The 15,737-nt window shown below is 37.5% G+C and overlaps 1 protein-coding gene across 1 annotated transcript in view; it reads right to left on the reverse strand.

Moving 5' to 3' along the window:
• The window catches only part of atp6v1h (ATPase H+ transporting V1 subunit H), a 36,299-nt gene that overhangs the window by 17,580 nt on the left and 2,982 nt on the right, over nt 1-15,737 (reverse strand). Inside the window, exons 3-9 of the mRNA XM_060874139.1 lie at nt 9,094-9,193; nt 8,915-9,004; nt 7,058-7,171; nt 4,380-4,484; nt 2,193-2,246; nt 1,091-1,188; nt 454-646 (exon numbers count right to left, since the gene is read on the reverse strand). Of these exons, the coding sequence (XP_060730122.1) occupies nt 454-646; nt 1,091-1,188; nt 2,193-2,246; nt 4,380-4,484; nt 7,058-7,171; nt 8,915-9,004; nt 9,094-9,193 (754 nt within the window). The remainder of the gene's footprint in view (nt 1-453; nt 647-1,090; nt 1,189-2,192; nt 2,247-4,379; nt 4,485-7,057; nt 7,172-8,914; nt 9,005-9,093; nt 9,194-15,737) is intronic.

The following is a 15,737-nucleotide window of genomic DNA, read 5'->3' on the forward strand; positions in this document are numbered from 1 at the left end:
GTGAATTCAATCAGGTGTATTGAATGATATGATACGAAACACCGTACTCTTACACCTCTAGTGGTTTCACGATCGCAGTCTTTCTTTCCCACAAATCACCTGCACACAATTTGTCTTAAAGGAAAAAGCCACAAGGTGAACAGATTGCAGTCGGTTGTAAAAAAAAGTTCTGCCTTCTGTGGATTCATTTTTTTTTTAATTTTTTTATGAATAAAAGATTTCAGAAAAGCTCTGTGATTAACTTCAAAGCTCAAGCAGTCTTTATTACCACTAATAAACGTTAAATAATTCTAATCTAGACAGCATGTGATATGCATATTATTTAGCTGATGGTAGCTAGGACTTGTAAGATTGTTGTTATGGTTACCGTGTTTATGTGCCAGGGCCCCCACATAGCCTATAAAGGCTTTACAGCTCAGTTGACGGGTTACCAGATGGTCAAGGTGTACGTACCCTGAAAGCAGCCAATATGATGCGGGTGACCTTTTCTTTGACAGACTCCTGCAGAATGTCAGACAGGGCAGGCACCACATTGTAGCGGCGCAACTGCTCACACAGCTGATTGCTGAAGGCCAGAAGCCATACGCAGAAGATCATCTGGTATTGCAGCTGGAAGCCACACTTGTTACTCAGCACTGCCGTGATGCTAGAAGAAGCACAGCACACTCAGCTTACTCATGATGTACATTCATATTTTGTTAGTCTATTTACAGACATCAACACATGGGACCGGCGCATTGCTGCCACATGCTCAGAATCGTTGGACAATGTTGTGTGGATAGTAGTCTGAAAATATACAGATGGAGGAGTGTGGATGTGTGTGTGTGTGTGTGTGAGAGAGAGAGAGTGAGTGTAAGTGTGTAGTGTGCAATCTGCCAAAATGATGGGAAACAGAAACAAATATTTTAATAACTTAAATAACTTTCATTATTTGTTATTTCAGCTCATTTACTCGGTCAAAACAAAATGCGTTTTTAATATCTCTGTGAATCAGTCTAAAGTCAGGTAAATAGGCCGTTTAATAAATGTTCTATTCTATTCTGCTATTAAACAGTGAAATAATGAATGAAGTATTGAGTCACTCCATTACCAGTTCACTCCGTCAGCTTCGACCCAGGCAAACCTATACTCGTTCACCCTCAGCATCAGCTGCAGGCAGCCGGCGACGCACTGAACATACTGAGAGCTCTGGGCAGGGAAAACACACACACAAACAAACATACACAGACACACACAAATTGACATGCACACGAACATAGACAGACAGGACAAATCTGTCAGAAGATGAGCGACATTAACCATCCACAGAAGCAAGGGAAAGGGTGTATAGGATAAGGCCATTTTGTGTAGGACATAGCAAAGGAAACACAATGAAACAAGGCCACCTAAAGTGACGATCCTTTTGCATTCGTTTATGCACGTGCAAGACCTTAGGAGAATCCTGAGCATGCAAATTTAAAGAGACAGACGGTCCCACAATGCAGTAGAAACAAGACAACCTGGATGGAAAGAGGTTAGCAAAGTGGCTGAGAGAAGAAATAAGATTTAATTAATCACTGCCAGAGAAAGAGAGATGCAGAGAGAGATGCAGAGAGAGAGAGAGAGAGAGAGAGAGAGAGAGAGAGAGAGAGAGAGAGAGAATGTTGCAGACCAGCATGAAGAAATTATGCATGAAAGCCAAGTGCTCAAGAAGGGAGAGGTTGTGAAAAACAGCAAATTAGTTGGCTGAAATTTTGTGAGTGCAGATAGGAAATTGAATTAGGGATTTACCAGCTTGCATCATACCAGCAGATTAAGGAATGAAATAAAAAAAATAAAAAAATAAAAAAAAAAGCCTGCACATATTACAATTACTAATTCCTATTTAACCGGAGGAAGATTGTAATCTAAATCTTCGCTTGTTCCTTTAAATTACAGAGAAAGTCTCAGATGGGAAAAAGTCTGAATTAAAAAAAAAGACATAATTATTTGTCCGTAAATAAAAGTAAAATATATAGAGCCCCGAAAGCACTGTGCAGGCTCAGCTAAATAAAAACTAGAGCAAGTGAAGGTAAGGAGCATAGCTGAAGAAGTAAGAGGAAAAGATCGAGTACAGGTGAATGAAATAGAGATGCAGCAGAGCTCAGTTAATGCCACGCTGAGCACAGACGCTCTTCTGTAAGCTGACCAACAGCCTTATGTGACATACTCACTTCACTGGGAGAGATGGTTCCTGTTCCTGTTTCTGCACCTGTACCATGTAGTTTCTAACAAAAGATGCAAAAAAAAAAAAAAAAAAAAGAAAGAAAAAAAAAAAAGCATGTGTGTTGAGATACCGACATAGATGGTGATGCCTTTAGAAAATTTAGGCTGTATGGCTGGCCATTATGGAAACCTGTAGAATTATACAGGAATCCAAAATGGGGGAAAAAAAAAAAGAAAAAAAGAAAAGATAACCGAGGAATGACTCTGAATGAATGATCTTTCTGCAGCATACAAATCAGCAGCGTCGACACAAACAGCATACATAAGTGTAGCTCATCTATCGTGCTCACTATTGTATGACATACAGTGTGTCCTATACAACTTCAATTACATTGTAAATAAATGAATTAAATATAAACTGTCAGCTAAATAATTTAAGAAAAACATGCAACATGGATGTTAAATCTTATATATCAATGTGCGTTCAGCAAGAACAGAATCATCATGTGTGGTTACGTAGCAAGTTATCCTACATGCATAGGCAACGTATAAATAACGTATGTAAACGTATCTAGGCAGATTTTCATTCACGTTGGCAAGTGGACAAATCAGTATCTCTATTCCATGGCTGGCATTCGACAATAGTAAACGTTTCATTTGCTATGTTGGTTTAAAGGCAGCACACTTTGACTGATTCATATACCAGTGACTAAACATATTGATTCAAGCAATTAAACTCCTCACTGAGCAAAAATACACTCTGAGAGCATCTTTGTGACAGACAACAATCCAGCTCACAAGGAAAATGTTAGAAAAATATTTTCTGCCTTTTGTTGTCAGTGATGCAAATATACTAAGTATGACATCATCAGGAGACGGAGATAAAGATTATGGCTACAGTAGTGTGTGGATTAGTGCACGTAATTAGCTTTTGAACTGCATTAATCACTGCTTTTACCTTTGTTGATTACACTTCTGCTCTGCTAGCTTTATGATTTGTGAAGGTTTATGATTTGTCCAGCACTAATTGGATTTATGGAGAGTAAATCAAACAAGAATATAATCACTTCTGGTGGTCACAGAGTTTTATGAATAGCAGACAAATTGGAAAGAAGTTTTGAAAAGGTTAGGTTTTTTTTTTTGTTTTCCCCAAAAAAAGAGAAATTCATATTTTGCTTTTCTATCTAGTATGTTCAGTTTGCTTGATTGCAAGTGAGGTGTTTTATTAGCATAACTGAAAATGTAAGTGCTTCCTGCTGTCACATGCCCTGCATATTGGAGGAATACAATAAAAGCTAAGAGGCAGAAAAGCCACAGAAGGTACTTTCATTTAAGTGCTACGAATCGTAAGCAATACGTCTTACAATGTTTTCAAATCGAATTTCAGCGTGCATATTAATAAAATGCATTAGTGCTCTGCAAAGAGATGGGGGGGAGACAACATTATGGCTCAATCTATACTTCATAAATCAACAATAAATTTTGTGTTTTAACCTCAAATCTGTCCATCATATATGCTTAGGTATAATACATTAAAATGTATGCACACAATAAACGAAATACAATATACAAAAAAATGCACTGCAGTAACCATTAAAAAAAAACTAACCTAGCCTAACCTAAGCTTAACCCTAGGTTCTCAAAGTGAAAACAGAAGAGCATTACCAAATAAACCTTGCAAATCTATTAGCAAAATACAGTTCGTTTTAACCATCGTTATCATCAGATGTCAACTTTGACTGATTGGATGGGGTTGTAGAAGGAGTCGGGCCACACGATTTAAGTATGGCTCTGAACTCAGTACAAAGTAATCATCTTAGCAGTACATCAAAACACGCATTTTATACCTGAATACATTTTATGATGCAGTCATTTTACTCAGGCCTTGAAATCTCATAAGTACTTTGATCTCCCTACAAGCCACTTATGTTCAAATTAAATCGGGTTAGAATAAAAAACAGAGAAAGACCTGACAGACTGGACAGCATCAGACATCACATTGAACATGATCGTCGAATTTCATCGATTAAACGCGATGACGCGGACTGTGTGTAGTCAAATTACTTTTGAATGATATGATCATTATGTGGCGGGTTAATAACATCACGCAATGTAAAATTTGAGAAAATGATCTCTCACACACACACAGACAAAAACAGCTGATTAACAGCAATAATGCATGTATGCTTTTCTACCTGGGAACTAAGCTGAGTCTTGATCCAGTTGAAGTAGTAGTTCAGATCACTCCCTTCCATCAGATCCCGGCCCCAGGCCGCCAGCTTGGCGATGATCCTGGCAGCCTGTGAGAAAATGAAAACATTTACCGTGTCTATATGAGGTAATACAGAAAAAAAAAAGCTGTGAAGTCGAGACTGAAAGAAAATAACTGCTGGCCAAATACCGTATGCTTGCATACATTCATGCCATGTAAAGTTCCTAGGATCACTTGATTTAAGGTTTTGCTCAATCATCTAGCAACTGAGAGTTCAAACGTTACAGCCATTTATAACCCAAGAGACCATAATAATCTCTGTTCCCTCAGTGGGAATAAGAGCTCTTGTCTCTCTACTCCATGTCAATTAGAAAGTGATCATGTGGCTCAGGAATATAGCAAATGGCAGGCTGCAATCTCCATCAAGTGTGTTCAGTGTGACTCCGATGCAGTGACTTACAGCAGTTAAATATGATAAAAATTGAACTTATTTTGTTGTAGAGTGTGAAAGTGGTAAATACAGAGCACTTTGATGACCATCTATAATGGTTTTATTACCAAAGAAGTGTTTAATGGTTTAGCCCATTGAACTTAATGCAGCCATTTGTTACATTCAGACACACCATCAATATACAACGTACCAATGAGCTACAGCTTGGGACTTAACTGGGGTTAAAACTACGGTCACACCTACAACGTCAAATTGCCTGGAGCCTTCATTTTTAATGAGAGTTGGTGATTTGTGGTGGCATGAGGACCTGTGACTGTTACAAAAAAAAATGGAGTTACACTTGTTGCATGGTGAGTAGTGAGATTTTGACTCATGGAAGATGGGAAAAAAGTTGAACTTGTGACTCAGGAGCCAAGGTCATAAATAACAACGGTGCATCCACAAACGTTGCACGAAAAGCTTTTATAGCCGTAACATTTTCTGTAATGATTTCATCTTCACAGTTGCATATAGAAGTCAAAGAAACACTCTCTGGCAGAAGATTTCCCCAAACTGCTGCTGGCACTTTTGACGAGTTAAAAGCATACAATGGCTGAACAGCATTAACAGATTAAAATTAAATACACGACGGTTGCTAAGAAGCAGAAGTAATACTAATATAGAATTCAAAGCCACACTTTTATGAGGGTTCTTCCATAAACTTTTTTGTAGACTGAGACACGTTTTATGCAGCAAGTGCTTTGGGCTGTGTGCACGTCCAGCCAAGAGTCGAAAGTGAAGCCTCGGTGGTTTTATTTGATTTATTTATTTATTTTCAGTCACCCTTCGCTCCCTGTGCCTTCAATTAATTCACTGCTTGATATCCACACTGCCCAAGGCACTTGTCATGACTGGTCAGAGACACACAGCTGCCGCTTCTAATTTGCATCTAACTTTTTTGTTGCACTGGGGGTCAGGTTCTGCCACTGACAGTTCCACAATCCTTTTGTCATAAATAAACGTGCATGAAATATCGGGATGGTGAAATTGCATGAAGCGTGCACGAAACAAAATAGCAAGGAAAACCATTTAGCATGACCATGCCTCCATGCTTTCCTTTTAGCCGACTTTGGAGCTCTATTTCCGCTCAGGAGCTCATCTGGTTTCTGCTGATCGAGTCCCCGTGTTAAAGAAAACATGATGATTGAATGTATAAATTACATTGTTTTATTTGTAATATATTGTGAACCTGTTGCACATTTGGTTTCAAATATTAAACCTACGTTTGTAGCGGTTTAGTTATTAATGATTTAGTTGTATTACAGACACGTTTACGATTCAGAAATATAAAAAAAAAGTTTCCTTGTAGTCAGAATTTTTCTTGATATATGTTTTGTTCAAAATATTCAGAGAATTATATTAAATGGAAAAGAATTGTGACCGGAGTGTATCATTACACCCCTACTTAAATAAACAAAAAGGGTTGCAAATATTCTAGGCTGAAGAAACAAACCCGGGCCATTTCTCTGGGTTCTGATCTTATTTTCTCTTGACCTTTAAAGAAAAATCAATGTCAGTTCGAGTGCTTCTCCTTCAGACCCGGGGAACAGCCCCTAAGCTGCAAAGCAGTAAGCACAATATTTCGTTTGTATTTGAAAATTTCTTTCAAAAGAGCTCAGTCCAAAGCATTCTGTGTGAAGGTGTAGCATTACTTCATTTTCATTATCATGTGCTGTTATTTTCATAAATTATTTTCACAGAATGCTCCTCTGGGTTGTTTTGTTTCCTAATATTTCCATCATCACGTAACATTAGTATCGTTAGTCACCCATGGCCTGAGCGATGTCAGTGTTCACGCCTGCATGCTTCTGAAATCTATTTTCTTATTTGTGCGCATAACATCCAAGATCTTTAGGCCACCGACAGCACACGCACTCTCATGAATTCTCAAAACTATCTAGCGGGCATGATCGTGAGTGATGGCAACAGTCATGTGCAGTGAAAAAAATAAATGCAGGTTTGTCTAATCTCGTCGGATGCCACGTTTTACGTTTTATATTTTTGGTGATCGTAATTGCGGGTGATGTCTTTAGCACAGACTCAATATCGAGGACAATCTCTGTAAGTAATTAAAGCAGACAATTTACTCACAGCAGAATGTCTGGCTGCAGTTAAGGTAAATGAAGTATGAGCATCTAATTATGGTGGTGTTTGCTATAATAACGACTTACCATGTGAACAGTGAAAAGGTCCTGGCGGTTCAGCATAGGTAGGAAATATGACCATGCCGTGTTTTTCGTCTTCTTGGCATAATCGAAGAAAATGTTGACACGTTGATGATTTTCCTGGGTTTGGGAGAAAATGTACAAGTTTCTTAGTGAGTTTGTGTGGATGAATGGGTTTAAATATGTAAGAGCCTAATGACAAACTCCATTAAACCAGCAATTAGCAGCCACAGTGACACATTATTAAAGAACTCTGCAAAGGTTTAACAATAGAGGAAGCGAAATCGTTTCAATGCTGTTGTAAAGCGGGACAGTTTCTTCGAATTTCAAAGCCAGTTGGATAAAATCGTCCAGTGACAGACATGAAAAGACCCTGAACGGAAAACTGTTAGGCTATATTTTTAAGCGTCGGGTGCCTGAATGCCTCATTATCAAAAGATATCCATAGAGAACACAGAATAACAAGAACAGGGAACAGTTTCTTAAAAAGACTTCTCTACTAAAATCATATGTTTTTATGTATATGTAAAAATGCAGTTTAGCACAAACTTTACATGACTCATCAGCAGGAACAATCGTACACCTGTGTTGGCTGCACAACGCATAAATCGACGCATTAACATGCGAGAGTAATTTACACACTCTTTACTAGCATGGTGAGCAGAAAATCTTCCCAGAATGCAAGACGTGTCAAATTTTGAGGCCGATCGGTTACGACAGTAGACGATCCTGCCAGGTTTCATGCCTGTGCTTAGTGTATTTTCAGAAGCCTGTATTTGGCTGACAGAAGTGGAACCTTCTGTAGTCTGGTGCTGTTATAATCCAGCTCATGTTGTACCTTAACTCACAAGACTAGGACATGCTCTTAATGCATGGTCTTCACCAGACAACCTGCTGCCCATCGTTCCAGATCTCAGTCAGATCTGATGCTCAGGTCAAACTGTTTGTGTGTTCTCTTGTGGGCCTTCAAGACTCCCTTTAACTCCTGATTAATCAGAATGTTTTTTATTTAATCATCTTTTAATGTAGCTTTGGTTATATTTTCCCCATAATTAAGAGTGATAACATATTTCCATATGGAAACTCCAATTATAAGCAAGCTTTTTATTCAATACTTACTTTTGTGGAAATTAGTTATGGACTTTGTGGAGGGAACGCGGATAAACAAATATATGGTTCAGTCTGGTACGGCTCTCTTTTAAACTAAAATCAGTTGGACTTGTCCAGTTCGCTAAACTCTCAGTGAATATTAGCTGAAGTGACTGAATGTTTACGTTTTTACAGCTTCTCATTTCCTTTAATAGTACGCCAAAGAAATATATATCTATGTTGTTCTTAGGTTTTATGCCTCCATGATGCCTCACTTTTATTACTGTATTACGTACTGTACAAGATCTGTAAGTCGCTCTGAATAAGACGAAATGCATTGTAAATGTAAATCAATCTCAATGCTCAACACGACGTAGAATGAGTTACTGTCTACTTCCGGTCAGCTCAAAGCAGTCTGGACATTCTCCTCTGACCGCTCTCTTAAATAAGGGGTTTTGTGCCTACAAAAAAAATGTTCTGAAGTTTGATGTGAATATTTCAGACTTCTTGATATGTATATGGATGATTTTATGCACTGCACCTCTGACACATAACGGGCTGATTGAATAACTGCATGAATCATGTGTACAGAAGTTCTTATTAACATGGCTCAGTGAGTGCATCTTAGCAGGTAGAAACAACAGCGTGACCTCTGAAAGAATAACACTGGCAGAATAAAATTACAATGTACTAAAGAAAATGGTCAGCACTTATTATAATATGTACACAGTGTGTTTGTGTGTTTGTATGTGTGGGTATGTATGTCTATTATACCTGCAAAGTGTCATCGATCAGGGTTAAGATGTACTGAACCGTCTGTTCCTTTGATATGTGAGCCATTAGGTTGAGAAAGGTCTTTGCACACTGCAGTCAAACATTACAAATTCATTTTCAGAAGACATAAATAACAACATGAGAAACATAAAGGCAGTGAATATATAATCATATCTTACCTGATGTCCTTCATTTGTCAGAATGGCCTGTTTCTGCTCAGAATGAGCGACTTCAAATTTCTTGATGAACTCACAGTCTTCTCCTGTGATCATCTGGCCCCTAAAAAAAACCATATTCATGTAAACGCTCTGTAGTTACTAAGGTAAATATGCATAAAATAACACCGGTAGTCATTAATGTGGAACTTCTTTTATTTTCTGTGACTCTAATATGATAGAGTAACATGTTCAGCCAGCTCTGATACCCAGGCAGTGAACCAACCGAGCTGCTGAGAGTTTAACTCCCTGTGCTGGTACCAAGCCCAGATAAAATGGGAGGGATACATCAGGAACGAAATGCAGCATAAAACCTGTGTCAAATATGCTGATCGGATGATCCAATGTGGCGGCCAAGAACAAGGAGAAGCCAAAGGACAACAGCAGCAGCAACATACCGAAAAGAATCTAATCTGTATTGTTCAATATGGTAGAAAATCTCTGGGGTTGTTTTCCCACAAAAGGCTCTGGGAAGCTAACTCAGATACATGGTATAAGACACAGCAGACTCTGTATGACCTACCTGGAGAACTGAAATGAAAATTTGTCTGCCTCTGCAGAGATGAAGCTACCACTGGTTTGCGGATGAATCTTTCAGAAAGTCAATAATCCAAAACATACATCCAAATCAACAGAAAATGGTTCACTTGGCCATAGAATCAAGCGTTTGACATGACCGGTCCAGAGTCCTGACCTAAAATGCATTGAAAACTTCTGCCTTGTTTGTTAATTTGAACAGTTAACAATAAATATGGTGAAAGTGCACATTAGACCGTGATGATTAGAAGTGTAATGAAAAAGTGTTCTTCAGGTGTTCTTTAGGACAAGGCAGTGTGTCAATAACTACAGAGAGAAATATTACAGTAGGGTCGTAGTTCATAATGCTGTCATGAACCCCTCATTGCAAAGACAAACACACATTTGAGAGTTTATTACAAAAGTCATAAACACTTGAGACAGCAATGTGTGGGAAAAGTAAAAATAAATTAATTTTACCATAATTCCTGACAAACAGGTGAAATCATCTGATGTATACTGACAGAACAGACAAGCCTGAATGCTTAAGCACTGCAGTGAGTTGGCCATGTGACTGTTATGCAATGGGGACATGGTTTTTGCTGGCAAGGTTTGGATCACCTTGTCCTCTTAAAGAGAAGGATCAGTCCAAATCAATACAAAGTTGTCCTTTAGGGGATGGCGTCTGAGAGGTATTTTTTCAGGCTGATAAGAGAGTTGGGCATTGACCTGCTGCACGGTGTTGGTGGAGATGGAATTAACCATGCAATGCACACCTTTGATTTGAAAGAAAACCCTCTGGGAGCAGAAAGGAAAGAGATTACAAAAAAAATAATAATAATAAAAAAAAGAAAACGGGCCCAAGTACAGCTCATAAGAAGTGTAAACTTTCCATTAAAACAAATGGAAATGATTCCAGAATTGAGAGCTCTATGAATTATTTCAGCATCTGCAAATGGCCTCATCAAATCTGAAATATTTTTAGAATAACAAAGCACATTTAGCTTGCTTGTTTTACCATCAGCTTACAATGGACAATGCCACTGTAAATAAATAAATAATCTAACTGCAAACGCATGCACACCCTTTAATAATTTGATGCGTGTTCGTGTTCAGAGTGAACTAACCATGAGCTCAAATTTTAGTTACTACAGGCATTTATTCTGATTAAGTGATTAAGTCTGATTAAATGAATAAAGTGACTCTGATTAAGTCCAAATATATCTCAGCTGTTCTTGTAGGATTTTTCTCACATCAGAAGAGGCATTTCACATTCTCAGGCTGCAGAACACTTTTCAAGACCATATACCACGGAATGTAGAAAAGACGGTCAATGACAAGTGGAGAAAGAATGACAGCATGCACGGCCGACTGATGCTTTGGAGCTGCTATTCTTCAGCTGGAACTGGGGCTTTAGTGAAGGTAGAGGGAATCATGAATAGCTACAATCACCAGACAATTTTGGCACTGAACCTTCTGGCATCTACAAGAAAGCTGCAGATGAAGATGTTCACCTTCCAGCATGAGAGTGATTCAGTGGACACATCCAAAACAACAAAAAATGGCTTAATCAAAAAGATTAATGGTTAGAAATGACCAGATTGAATCCAATAATAAATCTGGGGACAGGGCACAAAAACAGGAGATGCCCTCCCATTCTGAAAGATCTGGAAATTTGAGTTAATCAGAGTCACTTCAGTTAAAGAAACCTGTAATAACTACTTTAATAACTAATGTCTACAGAAACACTGTCTTCTAATTTACAGTGAAATGCATCCGATCTAATTGACAGAAGCATTGAGAAGCATCTCGAAGAGGATACTGAAGAAAGAAGCCCTACAATACAAACAATAACACAAAAAAGCTGTGATCCTGGAAAAATATCCCAAAAATAGTCTCATGACTTATCAGTTACAATGAAAACACAATATATATATATATTATATATATATTTTTTTGTTCCTTTTAGAATTTTGCTTTCATCTAGGAGTAAATATCAGGAAATTAATGTGAAATCCTGCTCTATCTTCTCCTATTCATCCTTTCATCTCAAACCCACATATCTTCAGAATACAGAGATAGAGAAAAAAAAGAAAAGAAAAAAAGGCCTTGCAGCTTCAATACCTTCCAATGTGAAAATTACTGTTCTAATACCCGCTCTACCTCGGACAGTTTTGTCCCACCTCGTGTGAGATAAACAACAATTAAAACATTACGAGGTACACTGAACAATTGCATGTCCTTAAACAAATATCTCAGTGTGAGAGGAGATGATAATGATGATTGGTGTACAAAACAGCGCCCATGCTCTTTCACCCAGAGCGTTTTTTTTTTAATATAAATCAGAAGACTCAAACCAGATCAAACCAAATATTATTGTTGTTATTTTCTTCTGCAAAAAAAATAGATAGCCTAAGCGTTCGAACAGAGCAGCTGGCTGTCAGTAAGCCAATAGAGTCTACTCTGTCATCAAATAAACATCCAGAAGGCACAATAATCCAAAAACATTGACAAGTTTTACTCTACTGGGTATAACAAGCTTTATAACTTGATGAAATCTTCAAGACCAGTAACAGGTTGACTCGATTCAATATCATCCAAGCTTATTTTGGAATGATTATAAGACATTTGGGAGGCCTTACTATAGATTACAGAAATAAATCAGCGCTTGGGCCATATGGACACATTAATACTAGATTTGAACACGTCAGATCAAGAAACCGCATTCACGACTACTCCGATTTCTCTAATCGTCATCTAATCTTCAACACACTTTCTATCTAAAAAGCTTGTCAAGCAGCAGCTCTGTAGGAAGAACATGCATTGTTTCAGGCTTCTGAAGGCATCATTTACTCATTCTGTGACCTACTGCTTGCACTTGATTGTGAACATGATTCTGGTTTGATTTAATCCGACATGAATTCAGTATTTCATGCTATCGACCGTTATTAATTGCCAGGTGAACATGCAAAAAAATGTGTTTAAGTCTACAAAAGATTTGGACTAGGGCAGAGGTTCAAGACAATGACCCTAAATATATAACTATAGCTACACTGGAGTGGCTTAAAACCAAAACTGCTAAATCTGTGTGTTAGAATCTATGGAAAAGCATGAAAATCACTGTTTATCATCAGTCTGCATCCAATATGTTTATCATCGGTCATCAGTCGTTTACCATCAGCTGCATCCGATATGACAGAGTAACTCTCCCCAGGAGAATCAAGAGAATCAGGATTTATTTGTGCAGACATTCCCCAAAAGACAGTGCAGTTGTAATTGCTACCAAAGGTGCTTAAATAAAGTACTGACAGGGGGATGTACGCTTGTGCAACCAACAAATTTTGGCTTTTCTGTCCAATTTGAAATCTAAATTTCAAAGAACTCCATTATAACTTCAGGTTCTAATAATACAAAATGGGGAAGGTTTTTTTGGGTAAGACATGTAAATGTTACACTTCTATACTTCTACACTCACTGATCACTTTATTAGGAACACCAGTCATTGTCACAAGCAGCTTTAGATAAATATATAAATTCAGGATGCAAATTTTACATTTAGAAAAGTATCCCTGAGGAACAATTATTAATCCGTTTGATTATTAATCCTTTTTGCCAGTACACAAGCATCCCATTACCCTGGTGGACTGTCAGTCAATCTTTATATCAGTCTGATATAAAATGAGTCAGGACACTGTTGGCTTTCAGAATGAGATGTTTTTACCTCTGTTAAGATGAAGTTACACAGAGGTTTAGTGGTTAAAGATAACACCTTCAAATTTTAAAGTACCCATGGTATCTCAAAGAGCATAACATGTTTTAATATCACCATTTACTTTGAAGATATAAACATTTGTGGGGAAAAAACACTTTCTAAAACCATCCATGTCACTAGTAGGTTAGGTTTAAGCAGACATGCATAAGAAAAACTACAAATTCTTAAAGCTGTGTGTACTTTCATATAAGCCACTTTACCCAGGCAATCACCTGTATTATCTTGTATAGTATAGTATAGTGTTATTTATGTCTGTACTTTTGAGAGTCACAAACAGCTGGAACCAAATTCCTTGTGTGTGTCAACACACTTGGCCAATAAACCTGATTCTGATTCTGATACACCATATATGGACCAATATGTACATATCCAAAACCAAATGAAAGAAAAATTACATAACTTCCCTTGTATAACTATATGATCAAAAATGCCTGTTGTCAAAAATGAAGTCTGTTGTGTTGAAGTTATGAGCTGATGGAGACTTGAGTACAAAACTGACTAATGGCAAATGCAGTCCTAAAGCTATCATATGAACTGCAGATCAAAACCATCTTCAGGCTTTCTAAGTAGTACTATCCACAGTAATCTCCTGTATCTTTAGACTGTCCATGTGAGGATATCAAACCAGCACTTCAAAATCTCTAACCAGAAGAAGGGCATCAGGACGGATTGGAGCAGAATGGGTCAGAATCACTAATATCATTTATTCAAATATCCAAACAGCCCATCATTGGGGCCCAACAGCCATGGTGCCAAATCATGCCAATGTAAGTCAAAAGCTTGAGTTAAACAGTCAAATCAAATATTAAAATGGGTAAAGGAATGAGAAACTTCATTCTGATGATTATTGTCTACATTAACTAAAGCTCTTGACCTATATCTACATGGTTTCGTACATGGTGCTGCTCTCATGATTGGGTGATTGGATAATTGCATTTATGAATTAACAGCATGAATAAAGTGGTTAATGAGTGCATATATTACGTACTATTGTAAGAAGTTGATGGTTGGCTTTAGACATGAGTCGAGGATCAAGTGAGAAGTGCTTATACAAACATGATTGGACTACTGATCACTGAACGCCTGGCAGTGTAAGCATATATTCTAGAGGCCAGGTAGCAGTGTGAAGATTAGACTATAATTGAAAAACCTAATAAAACAGCAGGGATAATTTCAATACATCATTCATTCCTTTCAGCAGTCGTAAAAATCTGCAAGAGCAAATGATGTGTTTGGGTATGTATTTAATACTTGCAAAGCTGCTGCTCATGTTGTCATAGTTTCAATAACTCCTTAAGGCAGTTTTTAATCACAGTTTGTTCCGTTTTCATAGCTGCATAGAAATGTACTTCATTTTCTTAGTCCTCAGTCCTTTGTCACTTTCAGAGTAAAACTCCTCCAAACACAATTGAAGCTCGACATCAAATAACAAGAAAAAGAAAAAAACAGAATCACGATCTTTAATTACTGTCAAGCTTTTCAACAGATGCTGACCACGACTCATTCATTTATTTCACGCTGTCTGTGACTCATTCATTTTATATTTGTCTGCCTACGACCCGTTCGTCCAAGTCACACCGGTTGGGACGTCATTTATTCAGTGGAGCCCGAAGCTTCATGATATCAGCAAGTTATATCATGCAAATGAACTGTAATGAACCATCACATTACCCTAACCTTCTGCAATCAAGTACCATTTATTAGCTTAATAAAATAAGATTAGTGCACATAGAAACACTTTTCAAGTCTTGCATTTTAAATCAGTATTTTGAGCAAGTGGTGCTGCTATAATGAGTCAGTAAGCTTTTAACTGGTATATAATTCTCTCACAATAAAACAAACTCAAAACAAGAGAAAAAAAAATTCACAAGACAAAACAACACAGCCTGTGGATTATACAGCAGCCAGAGACTTTCTGCTATTAAATTTTAAGCACAAACAATTTTCATGCTCATCTCCCAAGAATGAACGTACTCTCTGGTTTGGTCTCTTGAGTATTTAAGCGGAGAAAATGACTAAATCACACATCTTGTTCAAGTTCAGAAAATAAATAACAGATTGTCTTTCTGACTCTTCTTACTAGTAAGTACATCAGGACAGCTGGTGGCATTTAAACAGAGTTTAAATCAAAATTCAATTGTGTGAAATTTAGTGTTATTAGTCTTAAACATAGCTTTCATAATCTGAATCAACAAATGAATGTATTACTGTTTGTAGATTGCTTAATTAATGTGCCTTTAACTTTGTTATACTGTACAGTACTCGATACTGAAGTGTTGTCAAAGTAACAGAGATTTTAGTCTTTAACAGTCAAAGAAAT

The sequence above is a fragment of the Tachysurus vachellii genome, chromosome 7, assembly GCF_030014155.1.
Source record: "Tachysurus vachellii isolate PV-2020 chromosome 7, HZAU_Pvac_v1, whole genome shotgun sequence".
Lineage (NCBI taxonomy): Eukaryota > Metazoa > Chordata > Actinopteri > Siluriformes > Bagridae > Tachysurus > Tachysurus vachellii.